This window comes from Micromys minutus, assembly GCF_963924665.1.
Source record: "Micromys minutus genome assembly, chromosome: 31".
In the NCBI taxonomy this organism is placed as follows: domain Eukaryota; kingdom Metazoa; phylum Chordata; class Mammalia; order Rodentia; family Muridae; genus Micromys; species Micromys minutus.
The window spans coordinates 17,878,231-17,899,979 of record NC_137966.1 but is presented as its reverse complement, the minus strand read 5'-3'; the positions used below and the strand labels follow the sequence as shown (position 1 = coordinate 17,899,979).

Genomic DNA, 21,749 nt, shown 5'->3' with positions numbered 1-21,749 from the left:
ACTAGAAATGAAGGTGCTCTGGGACTGGTGACCGGAGCTAAGCAGGCTCCCTTGTGTTGTAAACGCAGAGCATCCACGCCCCCACACTCCTGGCCAGGACTGACCCCTGTGTGGCAGGTTTGAAACTTTGAAGTCATTTCCAGAACTGAAAAGTCAGGGGGGGGGGTGTCACATAAAAATGAGTTTTCCTAGCCTGTCTTAAACAGGAAGTCTTCGAAGGCTGAGTGACAGCTGTCCCTTCTGGCCAGGGGTAGTTCACCAGTTACCCCAGACCCAAACAAATACTCTATACGGCAACTCCACAATCTCTGTTGTGAGTCAGGTCTGTCATCCCAGCTATCTGAAGACTGAGGCAGGAGGATCACAAATTCAAGGCCAGCCTGCATTAACTCCATAAGACCGTTCTCAAAACAGAAGTCTGAAGGAAAATCTCAGTGGTAGAGCACCTGAGATCAATAAGGCTCTATACTCAATACCCAGTACCAGCACAAAGAGGGAATAAATACTCAAGTGCCATGTGGCTTCCAGTCAGACTGTCCCAAGCTGTTTCCCTAAACCACGAGTCTTCTGAGGCCTCCTCCTCCTAGAAGTCAAAGCTTCCAGAAAACCCTATCTTGTCTAGCCTCTCATGGCCTTCCAGGTACCACCCCTCCAAAGGAGAGTGTGGGATACTTTGGGCCCAGCCTGGATGACAGTGACAGACCCACGGTAGCATGAATGGAGGGGACACCAGAGATGCTGAAGAGCTGCTACCTCCCAGCAAGCCCACCCCTGTCCTTTCATAATATCACGGGGCACTTGCCAGGCTCGTGATGACATTATCAGACCAAAGTCACTTCTTACGATCTAGTGGGTGATACCATCCTCAGTCTTCTAGCTAGGGGTAGCTCCAGGCTTTTGCCTTCCTCCGACTTTGGATTTGAGGTAGACTCTGGACTAATATCAGAGTGAAAGCCCTTCAAGGTGGTAAGCCTAGAGACCATAGTGGCGGCACTGTTTCCCTTCCCAGGCGGCCTTCTGTCCAGTCAAAGTGTGTTCTGCATCCTGACCCAGACACAGCTTGGTTGTCTTCACAAGGCCTAGAGGAAGGCCTGTGCCAGTTGGTGGCTGTTAGTGCTGGATGCTGTGACCCCATTTCCCTGGCCATCCTGGGCAGTGGGCAGCAGGATGCTCCTGCCCAGCAGAGACGTCCAGATGGCTCTACCTGAGGCAAGGAGGACTGGCCTGACCTGTCAGGGGAGCCAGCCCTGCCCTCTATGACTTCCTGCTCCTGCCTCCTAACACCTGAGTCAGTGGGCAGGCTCTGAGGGGGCAGGAAGAGGGGAGGCCTAGACAGGCTTCTTCAGGAGGTGTTTGGGGGAGCTGGTAAACTGTCAGTGCCCCATCAGAATTCTTGGGGTTCTTCTCATGTTCTCTCCTGTGCATGGAGCACAGGGCCACAGAGGTGTCCCCAAATGCCCTGTCCCCACGTCTGCTCCAGTGCTGTGCTCCTTTATCTCCCAGGTTCCCAACCTTTCCTTCCTTGGTAGTCTGTACCCTGTCTCAGTGCCATCTTGTTTCCTCCCTACTAGGTTTAAATCGTACTGTCCAGCTGGGTTTGGTAGCGTGATTTGCCCTGAGTCAGAATTCCCCAGCTTCACAAAACAAACAAGAATAACCATCTTCTAATTGCTTATCACCTGCTGGAGACAGGACTTCTGATTCACCGGGCTCTGTTTGATCTGGCCCTGCCCACCTGAGTCTCAGCCACCTCCTCACTGCCTGGGCCACCACACACATCACTCTCCTATCCCTCGAAAGGCCTTAATCCAATACCTGCTGTAAGCTCCTGGCAAATAATGTTCTCCTTGTCTGGAACTCTATCCCTTGTCATGTTTGGCTTCTCCCTAACACCGGATTCAAAGAAACACCCACTCACTCCCCAGTGGCCCAGCCAAGACCAAGCAGCCCTACCTGCTACTGCACAGCCGCAGGGGAGCCTTCTGCCATTTGTCTAGTTGTGAGATTGTGTCTACCTTGTGCACCAGGCAGCTGACTGCCTCGAGCACTGTACTGGGTCTGCAGCCCCACTCTTTCACCTCACCAGGCTGAGCTGAGGGCCGAGCACAAGTTAGTTCATCGAGGGAATGAACGAGGAAAGCCAGACGCAAGCTGCAGGGGTGCCAATGTCAACGCCAGTCTTGTAGGGTGACCCTAGCCACTGACCACCCTCTATATCTCTTGCTTGCCTTCTCCTGTGGCAGGCAGGGATCAGGCAGAGCGGAGAAGGGCAGCAGCAAGGCCAGCTCGCCCTGTCATCTGAGGTAATGAGGGCCTGTGTTACAAGTTACCAGCTTAGGGCCCTCCAAGAAATTACGGCTGTACTCGGGGGCCCCACCCAGCTCTCCACCCATTCCGAGGCTCCCGGAAGGGGAGGAGAAAGGAGGGGGCTGGTCAGCAGACCACTGAGAGAGGACAACAGGGACGGAACACGGCTTGGGACAGGGAGCAAGTTCTCACAGCCAGGTATGGGAGTACAAGCTCTTAACCCCAGCACATGGGAGGTAGAGGCAGAAGGATCACTGAGTCTGAGGCCAGCCTGATATGCATAGCAAGTTCCAGGACAGTAGGGCTACACGAAGGTACCCAGACTCAAAAAATAACCAGAAGGTTCTCAAGTTCTCCTGCACACCCCTCCCTCAAGGCGGTACCTTGGGCTTGGGACTTTTCTGTGAAGGGTCTCTAGGGCCCAGGGAGCTGAGGTGGGAGTTCTTGGCCAGTGAAAAACTTGACATTGAGCCAAAACTGTCATAGTATTGGGCTCCCAGCCTACCCCAACCCTCTCCCTCCACCCGTGTCCTCACCTCAGGAATGTCCTTTCTACTGGCTTGGGCTGTAGCTTGGGGAATTCCAGGAAAGCCTGGCAGTATTGGACTTTTTCCTATTGCTGGGCTCAGCTGGGCACAGGCAGTTGGAACCAGCATGGAGGGCCATCTGAGCTTCTAGGATGTAGAGTGGTGGAGGAGATAGTATCACCCTGTCCCTGGGGTGGCCAGAGTGGGCTTCTACTCTGCACTGGAGGCTGGAGGGTCCCTGGTTGGACCATCTGCCCCCTTAACCTCCTTGCTTATTCTGGTCTCATAGGCTGCTTGAAGTAATACGAGACATTACATAGGTATTATTTCTCATGAGTTCCTGGGGTAGGATCAGGCCTGAGTTCCCAATGCCCAGGGCTTCATTACAGGGAAGTGAAGCATCTGGGTGAGTGTGGGGTGCTTAGCACAAGGGCAGTGCCAGAAGAGGAGATTAAGGATTTAGAGGCCACCTAGATACAGCTTGAAGAACCTTCCCAGTCCCTGGTCAGAGGTCAGAGGTCACAGGCCCGCAGACTTCCTGCTGTCTCTATCAACCAGCCTACTTTCTCCCTAGGTCTCTGATACCCCTGCTGGATCCAGACTCTGGGCTATTGGTCCTAGCAGGGAAGGTAAGCAAAAAGTTGGATCGCCCCGCCCTCTGCCCGCCATGTGCACTACTCAGAATTTAGGCCCATGTACTGTTTCCTGCAAGCGAGAACTGGGCATCCCAACCCTGTGCCGTCTTCAACTAGACAGCCGAGGTGACATGTCCTTTAGGTCGTCCTTAGGAGAAGACCGCAGTGTTGGTATGCAGTTGGCATGCCATAAATGCTGACGTCTGTCCCTGGTGCTCACCACATAAAGAAATGAGCAAGTGGGGGAAAGCCTGTCGATGGTGCAGCTCAGCACCCAGCAGAGTCAAGGCCTGAGTGGTTGGTGCAGGCCCACAGCTCGTGGCCAGGGGGAAATCGGCTGTGTTCGTTTCAGGGTGAGAGTCAGCTGTACTGCTATGAAGTGACCCCACAGCAGCCTGCGCTGAGCCCAGGTGAGTCCTCGCTCTCCTTGCTGCCCAGCCACTGGATTTCTTCCCTCGCTGACTGTCCCCTATGGTGTCCTTCACAGTGACCCAGTGCATTCTGGAGAATGTACTACGAGGAGCAGCCCTTGTCCCCCGGCGAGCGCTGGATGTCATGAGTTGCGAGGTGCTCCAAGTCCTGCAGCTGAGTGACACAGCCATCATACCCATCAGCCACCACGTACCCCGAAAAGTGAGAGGGACCTTGCCAAGGGATTAGGGACCTAGAGGATTTGGGCCTCATTAACTGACTGCCTGTCCCTTACCAGGCTGTGGAGTTCCATGAGGACCTATTTCCAGACACAGCCGGCTCTGTGCCTGCTTCTGATGCCCACACTTGGTGGGCTGGGGACAACCAGCAGGTAAGGAGCCTCGTTCATGCTGCTCCTCTCTCATCCCCTGGTCCCAGCAACCCCTGGGAGCTCCCATTTGGTTCTCTCAACTTCATGTCTATGCCTCCAAAGGTCCCCTTCATACCTGGCAGCATGCGCCTCCCTCAATGACCCGCCTACCCATAGGTCCAGAAGGTCAGCCTCAACCCAGCCCATCGGCCCCACCCCCGCTTCACTTCTTCCCTGGTGCCCACTGTGGAACCATCCCCCGACACAGTCCAGCCTGCAGAGATGCCCAGAGCCGACACAGACCTAAGTGTAAGTACCAATTCACCTCCCCTACAGCTAATGAGATTCCACAGTGGACAGTGAAGTGGTCAGCAGGCTGTTCTATTCACCTGCCAGATAGCCTTTGTGATCTTTAGCTGTCAGGCATAACAGAGGTGTGTGCAGCTTAGTAAAGAACTTAGCATTGTGTTATAAGCTGAGCAGGTGTTAAAGAAGCAGGGCTGTTCTTGAAATTTGGGAAGCTCTAGTTCCCCCCCAGCACCCCAAAAACAAAAACAAAACAAAACAAACAAACAAACAAAAAAAAAAAACCCTGGGAGACAGGAGCAGCCATCTCTGTCCCTGTGACCTAAAGCTCAGTTCCTTCGTTCACTTGCCACCTGACTCATGCTTCAGGCTCATGCCCAGACCATTATCCCAAAGCCCAGAGGAGCCCAGGGACATTGCCCAGGAATTGGCCATCTGTCCCCTTTCTGCTTGGTTAGTACATCCGGGGAACCTCGGCTGACCACGTCCTTCTCTCCAGGAGGGCTTTTCTTCTCCTAGCTCACTGATGTCACCCTCCACACCATCCAGCCTGGGGCCTTCACTCTCCAGTACCAGCGGCATTGGTACCAGCCCCAGTCAGAGGTCACTTCAGAGTCTGCTGGGTAAGCTGCTCAGGGCAGGAGGAGCCCGCAACCCTAGCCCCTTCCTCTGTCCACCAACCCTCAGGAGAGACCTTATTAGACTAACCTAGACTTGTGCCACTAGAACCACCGGCTTGCCGGCTGTAGCAGAACCATGGGCTGTGTCTGGCAACCCCACAGTAGCCTGCCTGGGCCCACACCAGACTCCTAACCATGACGAGGGCGGCAGGACACACAGACACAGCATCCTCACGCTTGTGTTCCCACCACCCACCAGGCCCCAGTTCCAAATTTCGTCATGCTCAGGGTAGCATCCTCCACCGAGACAGCCACATCACCAACCTTAAAGGACTCAACCTCACAACACCCGGCGAAAGCGATGGCTTCTGCGCTAACCGGCTGCGTGTGGCTGTTCCCCTGCTCAGCAGCGGTGGGCAGGTAGCTGTGCTTGAGGTAAGGGCCCTGCCCCATCAGGGTTACCCTGACTCTCCCTGTAGTGGGCAACAACAGGGCAATGGGTCTACCCCGACTCCCTGAGCACACACTGCATGCATCAGGCACCCGCCCAACATAACCTCTAGCCATCCTTGCAGCCTCATGGGGTAGGCGCCCCTCTTACCCCGTCTTTCAGATGAGAGTGAAGAAGATCAGAGAGGTGTAGTGACCTGACCTTGTCATGCAGCTTCGTAAGTGGGGCAGGGTTCAAACCCAAGCCACCTGAGCCCCAAGCCTGAGTTCTTCCACCAGCCCCCACGCTGCTATGCCCTGCCTCACAGTTAGCACTTGGCACTCAGCACGAGTTGGTCAAAGCAGAGAGCTTGGGCCACCCACCAGTGGGGCTGTCTGTTTAAGGAGGTGGGGCCTAGGCACCTGTTTTCCTGGGACTGGATCTCTTGCTTGGTTCTGATATGCCTTTGGATGGGGGTTTTCCCACAGCTTCAGAAGCCAGGCCGCCTGCCTGACACAGCATTGCCTACACTTCAGAATGGGACAGCCGTAATGGATCTGGTCTGGGATCCCTTTGACCCACACCGGCTTGCTGTGGGTAAGGAGCCTGGGTGCCCAGGGCTGAGAGAAGACTCCAGTCCCTGAGCGTCTGGCCCTTCAGTGAAGATACACTCCTCTTTCCATAGCTGGGGAGGATGCCCGGATCCGACTGTGGCGGGTGCCCCCTGGTGGCCTCAAGAGTGTCCTCACCACACCTGAGACTGTGCTTACAGGTTAGAGGGCCCAGATAGATAGAGCCAGTTGGGGCAGTGACTTCCCAGGACCCAGCATCACTTCCTGGTTCTCTCCAGGCCACACAGAAAAGATTTACTCTCTGCGCTTCCACCCCCTGGCTGCCGATGTACTGGCCTCCAGTTCCTATGACCTAACCATTCGCATCTGGGACCTTCAGACTGGAGCTGAGCAGCTGAGGCTGCAAGGCCATCAGGACCAGGTAGGACAGCTGCAGAGGCAGGGGCCCAGGAATAGAAGGAAAGGCTCCCTCTTATACCCTTGTCTGTCCTCAGATTTTTAGCTTGGCCTGGAGCCCAGATGGGAAGCAACTGGCCACTGTATGCAAGGATGGGCGTGTGCGGGTCTATGAGCCCCGGAGCAGCCCTTTACCCCTACAGGTGAGCATGCTTGGTCAGGGACAGAGACAGACATAGGGTTTACAACCCTTTGAACATCCCTGCAGGTACACATGCATGGGCTGGGGGTTGGGGAACTTGAAGGTCTTACCTTACGGCCCCTGAGAAGCTTTATAGAACTGGGGGAAGGGCACCTATAGGAAGCTCTCCTCCCTGTAAGTGAGCACCTTTGAGCCAAAGGAAAAAGGTCCCTTTAACTGATTTGGAGGGGGCCCTGAATTTTATATACCGTACCTCAACAGGAAGGTCCAGGACCTGAAGGTGGCCGCGGAGCCCGCATTGTCTGGGTGTGTGATGGTGGTTGTCTGCTGGTATCTGGCTTTGACAGGTAAGGACTTGGGGACCACTCTCCCCTGGCTTCACTAGCTACCTGGTTTCCCAAAAGAGTCACAGCATCTGTCCATCTTGCAAAGATTCCCCACAGCCAGGTGTGATGGTGCAGGCCTTAAGTTCCCAGCACAAATGGATTTCTGTGAGTTTGAGAGCTACATCAGAAGTTCCGGGACAGCCAGGACTACGTAATAGAGACCCTGTCCCAAAATAAAACAATGAACAATCAAAAACTGTCCCCGTCCATGATGGGTGGTTAAATGGAGGAATGGATCAATGAGGGGGTAGGTAGATACACATATCAGTGGATCAGTGGATGTGTAGAATGATGGATAAATAAATTGGTGAATGATTAGACAGATGAATAGATAGGCATGTGGTTGGGTGGGAGAAAGTGTTGGAGAGGAAATGTGTCATAATGGGAATCAGAAGGCGAGGCCAGGCCCAGGAGCCCATTCCTGATGGAGACCAGGTAGAGCACAGGGTAGACCAAGCCCGCAAGAGAGGCCTGAGGGGCGGGTCTCAGGAACGTTGGGTGATAGATTGGGGAGGGCATCCCAAGAAAGGTATCATATGATCTGGGTCATCCAAGCCTGAGAAGAAAGGCTGGACCATAGGAAAGATGCCTACCCCTGCTTGAGCTGAGGATGCAAGAGAGAGTGTGAATGAAGGGAGAAGGCCAAACAGGAGGCTGCAGTAGACCAGGCTAGGCCCTGGGTAAGCTGGAAGACACGTGGAGGCCAGGCAGAGAGGTAGACACTGTTTTCCCAGCCTGCCTACTTCTAAGGGCGAGATCATCTCTCCTTTGACTACTGGCCCTTAGGCTCTCCAGCCCAGAAAGGAGCAGGGTCTCTGTGGGAGTCTTTGCCCTACCTCAGGCCTCGTCAGCTCTAAGAATCTTCTCTACCCCTGACTCCCTGGCAGCCGAAGTGAACGTCAGCTGCAGTTGTACATGGCTGGTGCCCTGGCAGAAGGCCCCTCAGCACTACTGGGCCTCGACGTCGCTCCCTCTACCCTGCTTCCCAGCTATGACCCTGACACGGGCATAGTGCTTCTCACTGGCAAGGTTAGCTGGAACGGACTGCCTGGGTGTGGGGCAAGGGCTGGGGTAGCTGGATGCTTCACTTTGATACTCTACCTCTCTCCCCCAGGGTGACACCCGTGTGTTCCTGTATGAGGTGCTCCCAGAGGCCCCTTTCTTCTTGGAGTGCAACAGCTTCACATCACCTGACCCTCACAAGGTGATAACACCCTCACCACTGAACCTTTTGTCCCTAAGTTGGACTGCAAGGTTCCCATGCCCCCTCGTGGCCGTGTGTAGAAGTACAGGAGCCAATGAGGGTCAAGAGAGCCAAGGCAAGGTTCTGTGCCCAGCAGCAGGTAGAGCCGACTGTAATAATGTAGGAATTTTGAGAGCTGGCTTTATATTCAGCCACTACTAAAAATTAAACCATAAAGGTTGAATTAACCTGGTGGCACATACTGTCATACCAGGGCTCTAGAGGCCAAGGTAGAAGGATCATGAAACTTTGTCTCAACCGATCAAACAGAAATCCAAGGAGACAAATTCTCTTCAGTTTCTGGTTTATCTTGATGCGGTGTGCATGCGTGTTAAACTCGTGCAGGGGACTGTACCACAGTGGCATGTGACTTGAAGTAGGACATGGTGGGACATTGTCCTCTGTAGAAATAGGCCAGTGCTACATGTCTGGTCTTTGTCCCTTAAAAGCACTGGTTGTTCCCAGTGACCACACACCAGCACTGTCTACGTGACTTTTCTGTTGCGGTGGGAACTATGACCAAGGCAACTTATAAAAGAACACATTTAATTGTGGGCTCGCTTACTGGTTCAGAGGGTGAGGTCTTGACCATCATGACAGGGAGAGCAACTGTGGAAAGGTGTGGGTTTTTAGAACCTCAAAGTCCATTCACAGTGGCACACCTCTTCCAACAAGGCAGTATCTTTTTATCCTTACCAAACCGGAGGGCAGGCCATGTCCTGGTCTAAGTAATTCTGCTATTCTAGGAGGCTGTGTTTCCAACCAGAAGCTCTTGGCTCTAGCTTCTACTTCCTCACTCCCCCTAGGGCTTTGTCCTTCTGCCCAAGACTGAGTGCGACATTCAGGAAGTGGAGTTTGCCCGATGCCTGCGGCTGCGCCAGACCTCCTTGGAGCCTGTTGCTTTCCGGCTGCCCCGGGTCCGAGTGAGTTTGAGTAAAGGACTCGAGCTCCTCTCTTTGTGGCTAGCCAGAGACGGAGGAACTTAAGTTCTTACCTGTTCTTACACCCAAACTTCCGGGCTGTCTAGTTTCGGGGAACATCTGCTTTCATAGTGTACGGAAATTCTGCAAAGCGTGTGGGTGGGGCCGAGTCTCGGGCCTCATGTGTACTTGATGGTCACTGTCTCAGGATAGCCTCTTCATCCTCTGCAGAAAGAATTCTTCCAGGATGACGTGTTCCCTGACACAGCTGTGACCTGGGAACCAGTACTCAGTGCCCAAGCCTGGTTTGAGGGTGCTAACGGACAGCCCCAGCTGCTGAGTTTGCAGCCCCCTGGCATGACCCCAGGTAGAGTAAGGAATAAAACCGGGAGACATGGGGTGGGGGTGGGGATATGGGTAGAAAGAGAAACAGAAGACCCAATCACAGTCCTTCATTCCTGCTGCCACGGAGACTTCTTCTGGTTTTCCTGAGGATGCTGGACATGTCTCCAGACCCAGTCTCTGAACCCCTGGAGAGCAAGTTCTGCGGCTTGTTTTATCCTAGCATACATGCATATGCATGTGCACACACACACACACACACACACACACGCACACACACACGCACACACACACACACACACACGCTTGTGTTGCGTACTTAGCACATGCAGTACGCTTACTTATGCATACCCTGGTGCTATATGGTCAGGCCTGGTGAGCAAGAACTTTAATAAATTGTTAATGTCACTTCTCTGATCTGTGCCAGAGAATCCCCTGAGGGTTCACTTGATGCCTGTCCTTGCTTCACTCCAGTGAGCCAAGCCCCCCGGGAGGCCCCTGCCAGAAGAGCCCCATCCTCAGCACAATACTTGGAAGAGAAGTCTGACCAACAGAAGAAAGAAGAGGTGGGCCTCGGGAGAGGGCTGCCCTGCAGTGCAGACAGTGTCCTCCATGTGCCTAGTTATCTGCCAGCTCAGGAGCCCCAACCCAGATCTCATGTCACCCTTGTCTCCACACCAGACTCTGGGGAGGCGTCACACCCAGGGGTGCTTTTGCACAGGAAGCCAGGGAGGGCAGCAAAAGGCACACATTCTAGCCAGCCCTTCCCCCCGCCTACGTTAAAAGATTGGAGTCCTAAGCCCATGGTGAGCCCGGTGTACATTTGAGCCTTTGAGGCACTGCATAGAGATGCAGCTCCTTGTGTCAGGTACCACATGCTACAGCCTCTGAGGTCTGACCCCTCTTTACTGTGTTTTACAACGGAAACCCACCAACTCAGTCAGGGGTCTAACTGGAAGCGTGCCTTTTAGCACTGTTGGGGTTAAACCCGGGGGTGTTACTTTCTCGGGATCAGAGAGTCATTTCTCTCGGTGGTGCCTCTCCTGTTCACTTCCACAGCTGCTGAATGCCATGGTGGCAAAGCTGGGGAACCGAGAAGACCCGTTGCCCCAGGACTCCTTCGAGGGGGTGGATGAAGATGAGTGGGTGAGTGTCGCTTTGTCCCAGCTTCCTCAGCCAACAGCGCTGTCCTAGAGACGCCGCTGCATCCCTTTACTTCCCAGGCCCCCTAACTCCTGCTTCCTGGTTTCTCACCCCAGGACTAGCCTGCATGCGAGGCACGCCTAGTCACAGCTGCCACTGCCACCTCCTAGAACCACCTGCGGCCCCTCCACACCTTATATCTCTGCGAACTGCACAATGCTGCACTGGCACGCACATCCAGCCCTGAAGCCCTGAGTTTCAAGCAAGCCTCAGGCACTTCCACAGCTGCGGGGCCTCGCCTCAGCTCCGGAGACGTCCGCTCCTTTGCCCTCTGGGGCCAGCTGTTTATCTTCAGCTGCCTGTTAGCATGAAACAGCAGTGGGTGGGAGGTAGGTGTCCATAGCATGTCTCTGGGTCAACGCTGGATACCCTGTCTCTCCTAGTCTTTCTGCTGGTTTCCTCTAACATCTTTGGTTACTACGAGCCAAGCTATCTTGCCTACTGCACCAGCCCCAGTCAAGGACACTGGGGGCTGGTCCCCCAGCAGGCTGTTTGGAGCAGCTTTCTCCTCAGGGGCCTAGGACCATTTGCCCTACTTCTCCAGGCTTGAGGCCAAGAGAAAGGGTCTCATGGAGCTAAAAGCCTCATTACAGTGGTGTGAACCCCACAACCAACAGGCTATGTGCTCTGGATGTTTCCAGCAATTAAACTTTTCTAAGCCAGCTGCCTCTTGTGCTGCTCTGCCCCCTGGGAATCTAGAAAGGAGGACACAGGATGTGGGTGAGAGCTTTGTTTCTGCTCCTGTCCCTTTCGGTCTCACTTTGCCACATGCACCGTGTAATGCGCAGGAAGGATGGCGCTCCACTGCGTACAGCTTTGTTATACCAGGGAACCAGACAGTGCCAGACAGTGTGTAGGAAAGCAGAATTCGGAGAAACTGAAAGGAGCTGGCCTGGGCTTAGGAGCCAGCAGGGTGTCAGGGCCTGAGGAGGAGGAGATGCTTCAGTTCTTTGAGAATGAAAACTAAGATCTAAAGGAGCCAATGGCAAGCAAAAGGAATATGCCCAGGGAAGGGAGAATTTGGAGAGCTAGCGGGAAGGAAGGTAGGTTGGGCAATGGTTAGGTCAGAGGTTCTCAGTCTGTGGGTCATGAACCCCTTTGGGGGTCAAGTGGCCCTTTCACAGGTTGCCCACGACCATCGGAAAACCCAGATACTTACATTATGGTCCATAATAGTAGCCACAAAAGTAATTTTATGGTTGGGGGGTCACCACAACATGAGGAACTATGTTAAAGGGTCCCAGTATTAGGAGAGTTTCGAACCACTGGTCTAGAGGAATCTGACTGAAGGCTGTTCACCAAACATACATGAGCATTGCATGTCAGGCCGCCTTCCCAGTGCTCAAGAGCTAGGAGTAAAGGCACAGATGTCCTGCCCACTGTGAGCTCCTACTCTAGTGGGAAGGCATAGCAACGAATAATAAAGGTTAAAACAGGAATTATGTCATAGAACAGTGGTTCTCAAAAAAACTGCCTAATGCTGCAACCCTTTAATCCAGTTCCTCATGTTGTGGTGAACCCCGATCATAAAATTACTTTCATTGCTCCTTCATAACTGTAATTTTGGTACTGCTATGAATCACCATGTGAATATTTCTGGAGATAGAAACCTGCCCAAGGAGTCAAGATACACAGGTTGAGAACTTCGGAGGACAAGAGCATGGGAAGTGTGAAATGGTAATGGAGCCGCAAGGACCATGTGTTGTTCTGACCCTGATTCTATGGGCTGTCCGGGAGAAACCCATAGACACAAAATACAAGTGAGTAGGATTTCAAAGTAGGGACGAGACTGCTGGGCAAGAACTGGTCTGATCTGGATGGCGGCCGTGACAGAACCGAGTTGTACACTCTGGAAGGTGAAACTGTTTGGTGTGTGACTTACAGATGTCTTGATGGGACCGTCACCAGCACATAGACATTTCAGACCAGAGAAGGTCTTGTGGGGACTTGAAGAGGAGATGCTTCCATAGGAACCAATCCTGGCAGCACGATCATCTTGGACATGAAGATTCCAGAGCCAGCTGGGCAGTGGTGGCACAGGCCTTTAATCCCAGCACTCAGGAGGCAGAGACAGGCAAAACGCTGTGAATTCAAGGCCAATCTGGTCTACAGATCGAGGTCCAGGACAGCCAGGGTTACACAGAGAAACCCTGTCTCAAAAAAGAAACTAACAAAAATTAGAACAAAATTGAAATAAGCACCTTTTGTTTAAAAGATATCTCGGCCCCTCAAAATCAGGACTGTGTGGTGGGCACATCCATGTAGTAGGGGAACTCAGTGAGCCTCACTGAGAAGATGGCATTAGTTTGCAGAGTTGACCGAACGTGGGCAGCAATGAACTCTGAACTCCTCAGGTGTCTAGGAAAGAGCTTCACAAAAAAAAAAGGGGGGGGGGGCTTCACAAATGGGAAGAATCTGGAATAAATCCTATTTTGAAATACCTAATTTTCTAAATATTGTGGAGATTTTGACATCCAACCCTATTATACTCTGTCTTATTTCATATGATGGCTTCTTCCTAAATATTGTGGGAAAATGAAGGGAAGAAACAACTTTGTGCACCAGTCCCAAGGCTACCCAAGGCACCAAGTTTGGGGCCGCCCCGTGGTCCTCTGATCCGGAGGCAAGCTCCGCCCACATGGGCGGTGCCACGAGAGCCGTCCCCCTGGAAGTGCGTCGCGTCCTTGCGCACGCGCTCTCCTGTCTCCCTTGACCTCTGACCCACCAGCAACCCTCGAGCTGGTCCCACTGGGTCGGGAAGCGGCTCCCGTCCCCCTAAGGTGGAGCGGCCGCCATGGTGAGGCCTGGAATGGGGTGTTCGGGAAGGGAGGTCTAGTCGGAGTCTGGCAGCGGACTCCGGTTCTGATGCCATGAGCCCGCCGCGTACCCCATAGGAACCGGGGATTGTAGCGTGGCGCCGGGTCCGTCATTGGCACCCGGGCGGTGACTGCCGCAGCTCCCGGCCAAGTGCGGCCTGTGCGATCCGCTGTGGGCAGTGGGAGATTATTGTGACTGAGCCGGCTCCTGAGCGGCAGGACTCGGCGGTATCAGTGGTGTCGCTTGGCTTATAACCGCGTTTACCAGTTAGCTTGTCCAAGGAAGTTGGGAGACCTGAGACCCGAGCTAGAATTGAAACCAGGAAGGCTGGGCGTTTGTGGCACATTGACACCTGAAACTTGCCTGCAGTCTTGAGGTGTGCCCCTAAGGGATTGGAAGGCGGTTGGTTGGGAGAGCTTGTTTGTTTATCTATTTTTGTTTGAGACAGTGTATCACTATGTAGCGTAGCTCTCCTGGAAAGCCCTATGTAATAGCTTAGGCTAGCTTTAAACACACTGAGATCCATTTGCCTCTGCTTCAGGCTCCCAAGTGCTGGCATTAAAGCTGTGCGCCACCCCACCCAGCTGGGAGCATCTTCTTTAATCATGGGAAGGTAGGTAGTAGTTAACTGCTTACAGTTGCGGTGTCTGGAAATGAAACTGTATGTAGATTATCATTGACTCCTTAGTCGTCCCCATTTCAATTTACGGAGTCTGAAGCTCAGAGAATTTGACTTTTCCAAGATCACCTTTCCAGCAAGAGTCAGTTTTGGCCCCCAGCTTTGTTCATGTTCTGAGACTGCTACACCTTTGCCACCATATTATTCTTGCCTTTGTAATTAGGTCGCTGCCATTTAGTGAGAAGCTTTGTTGATTCCTCGTGGAACTGGGTCTTTACCATGCATTCTCCACATTCAGCCTTGAACTTGCCTCAGCTGCTCATGCTGGCTTACACGTGTAAACCCAGTGCTCGGAAGGCTGGGGCAGGAAGATCAGGACTGTGTGCGTTCTAGGGCAACCTGTGCACTTTAGTGAGGGTATAGCTTAGTGTCACAGTGCTTGCCCACCACAGGTAAGCCCTTAGATTCAATCCCCAGTACCTTCAAAAGAGGAAAATCAAGTACTGTTGGAAGGTCTAAGTAGGAGGAGCCTAGGACTTTTTTCACCTGGGAGTCAGATTATAGTGCATTTTTCCAAGTCCTTGTGAATGTTAGAGGTTTGGGTTTGGGGCCCTGTCATGCTTTGTAACTCAGACTGGCCTTGAACTCTAGAGATCCTCCTGCCTCAGCCTCTCAAGTGCTGGATATAGGGGTACACCACTACCACGATGCCTGGGCAGTGTTGTCTTGACGGTATCTAGATTCTAGATAGGAAGGACATTCACAGTGAAGGAAGTCAGGGCAGTGAGTTAGAGATGGGAGGTCCCAGTGCCAAGCTGAAGATGCACCGAGTCTATAGGCAGCCGTGGAGCCCTCCCCCGCATCAGAGGCACACCGAAACCTGCACAAGACTGGAGCTTTGGCCACACAGAGCTAAGAGTGACTTGATTAAAGTGCTGGTTCATGGACAGTTGTGTTCTTTCAAATATGGATTGTACACCTGCTGTTCAGGCCACCAGGGACCCAAAGATACTGTCATAAATGCCAGTGTAGTCCCACCCTTCCTCTTGTCTAGCTGTGACATCAGTAACTATCTGTAGGGCCTGCCACTGTGCACTGGAGGAACACTGTACACAGACCTGAAAGCTGGGACCCTCCTAATGCACTTCCATGACTTAAGCATCGTTTTTGGGACCCCCGCTCACCAACCTTGTTGAGGTCCTTTGTGCCATATTGCTTCTTGGTTGGGAAAGGTAGTGAGTTATTCTTCATTCCCACCTAGCCACTGGGGAATCAGAACAATGCCTAGGGAGGCAAAACTCAGGGGTGCTCTTCTGCTTTACCTCTTGATGCTGGAGTGTGGGGTTCTTGGGACACCAACACACCACTCAGGGGTCCCAACCTATGTTTCTCCGGGTGATAAACAGCAGAGGCTGGGGTGGTGGCTGTGGTTCTCAAACTCCTGTTTACCCAGACACCACTGGGAATCTTGAAGAGTCCAGAACAAGGCCCGTGATGAGACACGGGGTGTGGGGAATCCAGGAGTGCTGAGGGAGCTGCTGCAGGTGACTTAGGGACTGCTCTGTATGACAAAGGTTCCCTTCCCCCATGGTGGTCCTTGATGAAGGCGACATGTTTTACTTGTCCAAACTGCTTTATACATGGCAGATGAAGATGCGTACGATTTGCTTAGGGTAAGCCATTGCTAAACCCTTGGGGCCCCTAGATACTTCATTAGCAAGAGAACTCTAAGTTATACTACAGGACTGGTTGTCATGGTCCTCTTAGTGGGGTGTCATGGTCGTGTGCTCCAAGACAAGATCTAATTGGGAGCTAGTTTGAACTCCTGCCATTCTGAACTTTGCTCCTCCTACCTTACAGTTCTGTCTGATGGCGCTGTCCACTATCCTACAGTAGTGTGTCACTAATGGCAGGTTCCAGGGTTTGAGTCCTGTGGCTATTTCACATGCCCTCAGCTACTGCTTGGACTGAAGTTGTGCACTAGGTGAGCTGGCAGGCTTGTCTGTGAGTTTGGAGGGCTTCTTAGAGGGGCCTTTGTTATGGCTCTTTGTGTACCCTTGGGGTGGGCTGTAGCTGGTAGAGCTCAGCACCCCGGAAACCCTCAGCTGTGAGTAAGGCATCATGACATGACTGCCAGGCCATTAGCACCGAACAGGGTCTGGTTTGGGAGCAAAGCCAGCTGTTGAGCTCTAACTCCAGGATGCTACTTACCTGCAGTCCACTGGCTTTTGTCTTCAGAGCCTCCCCTGTAGGGGATTTATTATTCTCTCCACTTTGCAGTTTCAGATGTGGTTCAGAAAAGTTGAGTAATTTGTCCAAAGGTAGGATTCTAGCGGAGGTCAGCCTTGTTCTGGCTCCTTTCCCTTGCTGCTGGCTTCATAGCTCCTAGAAGACTGCATTGTGTCGATTTTACCTCAAGGGCCTGGCTGGAAGAAACTGGTTTTGTTCATGATTCTTTTTTTTTTTTTTTTTTTTTTTTTTAATGTGAGTACACTGTCACTATCTTCATACACACCAGAAGAGGGCATCAGATACCATCACAGATAGTTGTGAGCCACCATGTGGTTGCTGGGAATTGAACTCAGGACCTCTGGAAGAGCAGTCGGTGATCTTAACCGCTGAGACATCCCTCCAGCCCCTTCTTGCCTTTTCTTCCTTTTTAAACAAACGGAGTCTCCCTTCATAACCTTTGCTAGCCTAGAATTTACTATGTATGCCAAGGTGACCTTGAACTTGTGGCTGTCCTACCTCTGCCTTCTGAGTACTAAGGCGTGAACCACCAGCCTAGCACTGCCTGACCACTGACAAACTTTTCTAAAAACAGAATAATAATACATGAAAACCAATATTTGCTGGTCACCTGCTGTGTCATTTAGGCTCCATGTCAAACATTAATGTGCTGTCAGGAAACCAAGGTGCATAGGGACTGAGAATTTGACCAGGGTAGGAAGGCTGGGATGGATACAGGAGATAATCCCAGAGATGGTCTACATAAATGCTATATCCGTCTGCCAACCCCCGGAGAACACCTCTTCAGAAACATGGGTAGCTCAATCCCGTGTGGCTGGTGAACCTTTGCAGGCATTTGCTTTCTCTAATAACTTCTAGGTCTTTGGCTTGAAGTGTGGGGGTAGGATGGGGTTCTTCAGTTATAGCCTGTTTTGCTGTTTTTGTTTCTCTGCATAGAGACCTTTCTGAGTTCCTGTATAGCTCTGGCCATCCTGGAACTTGCTCTGTAGACCAGGAGACCCACCTGCCTTTGCCTCCATAGTGCTGCACTATTGTGGTGGCCAGCTTCAGCTCTTAACACCCACTATGTAACAAGAGTCATGGATCTCATCAGAAAAGCACATCATTGTGTCCAAGGCCATCTTCTGGCTGTGTGGCAACAAAAAGGGCAGGCTTTTTGTGTGAAGTGAGATCTCCTGAGGGGTTTTGTAGGTCAAGGGAGCCTTCTAGGGCCAGTCAGAAACTGAATTCCATCTCAGAGCTTCCTGTCCTACTTGGCAGTGGCTCTAAGTGAGCAAGGCACAAGTCAGGTGAGATCACCAATCAGCAAGCCTGCCCTTTTTGTTTCGTGCTACAGCTGGCTAAGCCTGTGACTGTCTTTGATCACAGAAGGGTCTTCTCTGGTCCATGCTTTCTCATATGAAAGGGCTTATGAAATTCCAACCTGCTGTGACCCATAATTATATCTGCTTGCTAAAGAAAGGATGGGGCCTTGAAGCCAGAAAGGGAATTCTGGGGTCTGAGTTCCTGCTGCTAGGTCACCATGTTATCCCTTTGGAGTAAGGTGCTATGGGTAATGGGGTCTTCAACTATCCCATTCCTCTCCCTAATTCCAGGAAACCTCCTAAGTTCTTGGGCTAAATGGCACAGGCAGTAGAATGTGATTGACACAGTACCTGGTACAAGGCTCACTCAGTACTTGCTGACTGAGAAAATTAGCCACAGGGAAGCACCAGGAAGAAAGGTCCAGTCTTTCAGCTGTATGAGCACTGCTAGCTTGCATGAGCATTTTTTAGGAGTCCTCTGCATGTCCCTTATACCACTTCACAGACATGGCAACCAGTTGTGGGTTTTTGTTTTTAATCCATGTGTAACTTTTTTAAAAAAAAGATTATTTTATGTATATATATTGCAGGCTGTCTTCAGACACACCCAGAAGATGGCATTACTGATGGTTATGAGCCACCATGTGGTTGCTGGGGTTTGAACTCAGGAACTCTGGAAGAGCTGTCAGTGCTGTCTGCAAATCATTTGTTTCACAATAAAATTTTAATGGTTCTCCATCAACCCATCCATCCTGTGATATCCAGCTTAGGATGCTCCCAGGGTCTAACACTAGACCTACCTGCTTCACTGTAGCTCACTGCCATGGTTCCACCTGCACCTTAGGACCCAGCCTAGGAGAAATGCTGTCTTACCCCAGAACCTCCACCCCACCCTGATTATTCCCTTCGCAAGCTGCTGCTGATCCCTAGGGCCTTCATGTGACTGGTTTATACAGTATTGGTTTCTGGGTAGCCTCGACACACAAGTAGATTTTTCTGCTTGGACAGGGGTGTGAAGCCTGCCCCGAGAACAGGAACTAAGTCCTACGCCTCGTCCAAAGCTGAACGGACTGAATAGACCTGTGAATCCAGTGGCTTAACAGATGACTGTATTCTGTCAGGGAATGGGTTCCAGCATTACTATGATATCTGAATTCCCATGTAAGCTTTTCTTTTCTGAGCACTGTGTTCTAAGTAGACCCTTAGGACTCCCCACCCCTTTGTATAGTGTGTGTATGTATGTGCATGCACATGCACAGTGGTATTAGGGTTTTTTTTTTTTTTTTTTTTTTTTTTTTTGGTTTGGTTTTTTATCACTGTCCGCCTTTTTCCTTTGAGGCAGGAACTCTCTCTGAACTGGAACACTGGTTTTTGGCTAGGCAGTAACCAGGAAGCCCCTTGGTCCTCCTACCTCTACCCTACTCAATGTCTGGATAACAAGTATACATGGTTTTACTATGAAATCCAGGCTCATAATCACTCTGCCTCAGCCTCCCTGACGCTAGGATAACAGGCATGCAGCGCCACACCCAGACCTTGAGTGGTTTTTGTTGTTGTTTGTTGTATTTGTGGACAGATTCCAAGTCATAGGACTTGGACAGTCTTGGGGGAGTTAGAATGGGTCTGTTTTCCCTGGCAACATGAAAGCTGGGCCAAACCGTTTGAAAAGTACAGAAGAGCCATCGGTGGCCTCGACTAAACTGGTGGCAGTCTGGACTGTTCTGTGTGCTGTGCTAGTTCTCCAGCCAAACTTTCTTTCCAAAATTAGTGTCTTCATCCCCTACAGCCTTGTCCTGAAGGCCAATGGGAGCCAGTCTGCCTCGGGGGAACTCTAGTGTGAGTATATGGAGCCACCAAAGAAAGGAAATTTAGAAGAGGCAGTTCACAGACTCTGCTCAATAGCCTTCTACAAGGTGCTTCTTTTGCCCACAGGCCAAGTACCTGGCCCAGATCATTGTGATGGGCGTGCAGGTGGTGGGCAGAGCCTTTGCCAGGGCCCTGAGGCAGGAGTTTGCAGGTAAGCCTCTGTCTCCTTGGAGACTTGGGACCTCTGTTCAGTTTTACATCTCCCCTGTGTGTTGTGTCAGTTGGGAAGGAAGGGATCTTTGGGTAAAGTTCTGTGGCTCAGGTGGCCTGGAGTCCTTTCCCATGGTAAGAGGCAATGCTGGACTTTGAGAGACTCCTATATACAGGAAAAGTGAATCTCCAGTTAGGTCTGGCTAGAGTGTCCAAGGTGAACAGCCCTTTGGCAGCCCATTTTGGTAAATACAGTACGAGTCACATCTGGCTGCCTTCAGGGAGAGCTGAGTGATCCCAATGCAAACTAAACAGCTGCAACGTTAGAATTTTATTCTGTCACCAGGGGCAGTCTACTGCGATAGTCTAGGCATTGGCTAGGCCATGTGGAGGCTCTTCACACCAGCCACTGTTCCTTCCCTGCCTGTGGCTTCACTCTAGTCCCCGAAGCTCCACATTTGCCAGGCTTCTGGAAGAGGAGTGAGGAAAGGAAGGGCAAATCGTCTTGTAGTCTGGACTGGGGAATCAAAAGCATAGCTTGGCCTTATTCTGTCATTCAGTGTGGAATGTTTGCCACTCCTAAGCAAATTGTTTTTTTCATGTCATTTAGAAGGCTTGGGGGAAGCTCTGGGCCACCAAGGGAGCTAAGTAGTCACCCATGTATCTACAGCAAGCCAGGCAGCCGCTGATGCTCGAGGCCGTGCTGGGCACCAGTCTGCAGCTGCATCCAATCTCTCAGGCCTCAGCCTCCAGGAAGCACAGCAGATTCTCAACATCTCCAAGCTGAGTCCTGAGGAGGTCCAGAAGGTGAGGCCCCATCTGTGCTGGGGCGGTGGTCCATAGGCAGGCAGAAGAGGGCAAGTGTGGGGGTGCTGTCCACAGCCAGCAGGAGCTTGAAAGCCCTAGGCAGAACTACAGACATGGCAGCTAGCTGTAGCAGCTGAGCCATCCCCACATGGTTACCTGTCCCTCTCATATCCTTGTGGTCACACATCTTCCCGATGTGGGTCAGAGGTCAGGCCTTTTAACTTCTCTTGTTGTCAGCCTTCCTAATGTCTCACCCAGAGGCTAATGTGCACTGTCTGATCTCCCTGCAGAATTATGAACACCTATTTAAGGTGAATGATAAGTCTGTTGGTGGCTCTTTCTACCTGCAGTCAAAGGTGAGTGTTCCTTAACTCTCTGAGGAAGGATACCACATACTTCCCCTCCTGTCCTGGGGTGCTGCTAAAGCTGTTTTGGTCCTGTAAGTCCACTGTCCTCTAGGGGGAAAGGTCCTCCATTCAGGCAAAGAGCAGAGACTGTCAGAGCCTCATCTCCCTCCTCCTCCTCCTCCTCCTCCTCAGGTTGTCCGTGCAAAGGAACGCCTCGATGAGGAACTCCGAATACAAGCCCAGGAAGAGAGAGAGAAAGGACAGATGCCCAAAACGTGACTGCTGGGCTCTTCACACCCCACCCATCACCTCATAATTTATAGCCTGGTAATAAATGTTTCTCCACTGTGTATGTTCCTGTTTGAGGTTTGTTTACTGCCTACTTTGGGCTGTGACGGAGTCAGGAGGTAGCAGCCTGTGTGGGTGGAATGTTGGTGAACAGCCACATACTTGTTCCCATCTGTGTCCTACCACAGTCCTGAGGAAACCAAAGGGTTTGCCCCTGCCTTCCCCAGGGATAAAGAAGTCTTAGTTCCAGAACTTCCAGCTGGGATTAGATATTGATTAGTAGATTGGCCAGAATGTTTATGTGTAGCTGGGAAGAAGCTTTGGCCAGCCTCTTGCTTTGGACCAAGGTGTCAACCAGCAAGCAGTGACAGAATATTGTGATGTTGTGACGTGTACTTCAGGATAACTTGTACCCACTTGTCCCTTACTAC

At 51.8% G+C, this 21,749-nt stretch overlaps 2 protein-coding genes across 5 annotated transcripts in view; both read left to right on the top strand.

Annotated features, from left to right (window-relative positions):
* CORO7 (coronin 7) overlaps positions 1-11,064 on the top strand; it is a 51,806-nt gene extending 40,742 nt beyond the window's left edge. The window contains exons 10-28 of the mRNA XM_080942409.1: positions 3,409-3,463; positions 3,822-3,879; positions 3,957-4,102; positions 4,179-4,271; positions 4,428-4,559; positions 5,056-5,179; positions 5,436-5,611; positions 6,095-6,203; positions 6,292-6,378; positions 6,457-6,599; positions 6,673-6,777; positions 7,038-7,123; positions 8,050-8,191; positions 8,277-8,366; positions 9,212-9,328; positions 9,557-9,692; positions 10,142-10,233; positions 10,727-10,813; positions 10,927-11,064. Of these exons, the coding sequence (XP_080798535.1) occupies positions 3,409-3,463; positions 3,822-3,879; positions 3,957-4,102; positions 4,179-4,271; positions 4,428-4,559; positions 5,056-5,179; positions 5,436-5,611; positions 6,095-6,203; positions 6,292-6,378; positions 6,457-6,599; positions 6,673-6,777; positions 7,038-7,123; positions 8,050-8,191; positions 8,277-8,366; positions 9,212-9,328; positions 9,557-9,692; positions 10,142-10,233; positions 10,727-10,813; positions 10,927-10,932 (1,984 nt within the window). The 3' untranslated portion in view covers positions 10,933-11,064. The remainder of the gene's footprint in view (positions 1-3,408; positions 3,464-3,821; positions 3,880-3,956; positions 4,103-4,178; positions 4,272-4,427; positions 4,560-5,055; positions 5,180-5,435; positions 5,612-6,094; positions 6,204-6,291; positions 6,379-6,456; positions 6,600-6,672; positions 6,778-7,037; positions 7,124-8,049; positions 8,192-8,276; positions 8,367-9,211; positions 9,329-9,556; positions 9,693-10,141; positions 10,234-10,726; positions 10,814-10,926) is intronic.
* Positions 11,065-13,541: 2,477 nt separating this feature from the next.
* Positions 13,542-21,382, top strand: PAM16 (presequence translocase associated motor 16). Of its 4 annotated transcripts, XM_080942450.1 has the most exons (7): positions 13,580-13,667; positions 14,229-14,300; positions 19,647-19,696; positions 19,793-19,877; positions 20,547-20,683; positions 20,974-21,039; positions 21,223-21,382. In XM_080942450.1, exons 3-7 carry the CDS (start codon positions 19,664-19,666, stop codon positions 21,307-21,309), a joined length of 408 nt encoding a protein of 135 aa, XP_080798576.1. In that variant the 5' UTR covers positions 13,580-13,667; positions 14,229-14,300; positions 19,647-19,663; the 3' UTR covers positions 21,310-21,382. The 4 variants fall into 4 exon arrangements, with proteins under 4 accessions (XP_080798578.1, XP_080798576.1, XP_080798579.1 ...); XM_080942453.1 differs by lacking the exon at positions 19,647-19,696; XM_080942451.1 differs by lacking the exon at positions 14,229-14,300 and having other exon boundaries at positions 13,584-13,667.
* The last annotated feature ends 367 nt before the right edge of the window (positions 21,383-21,749 follow it).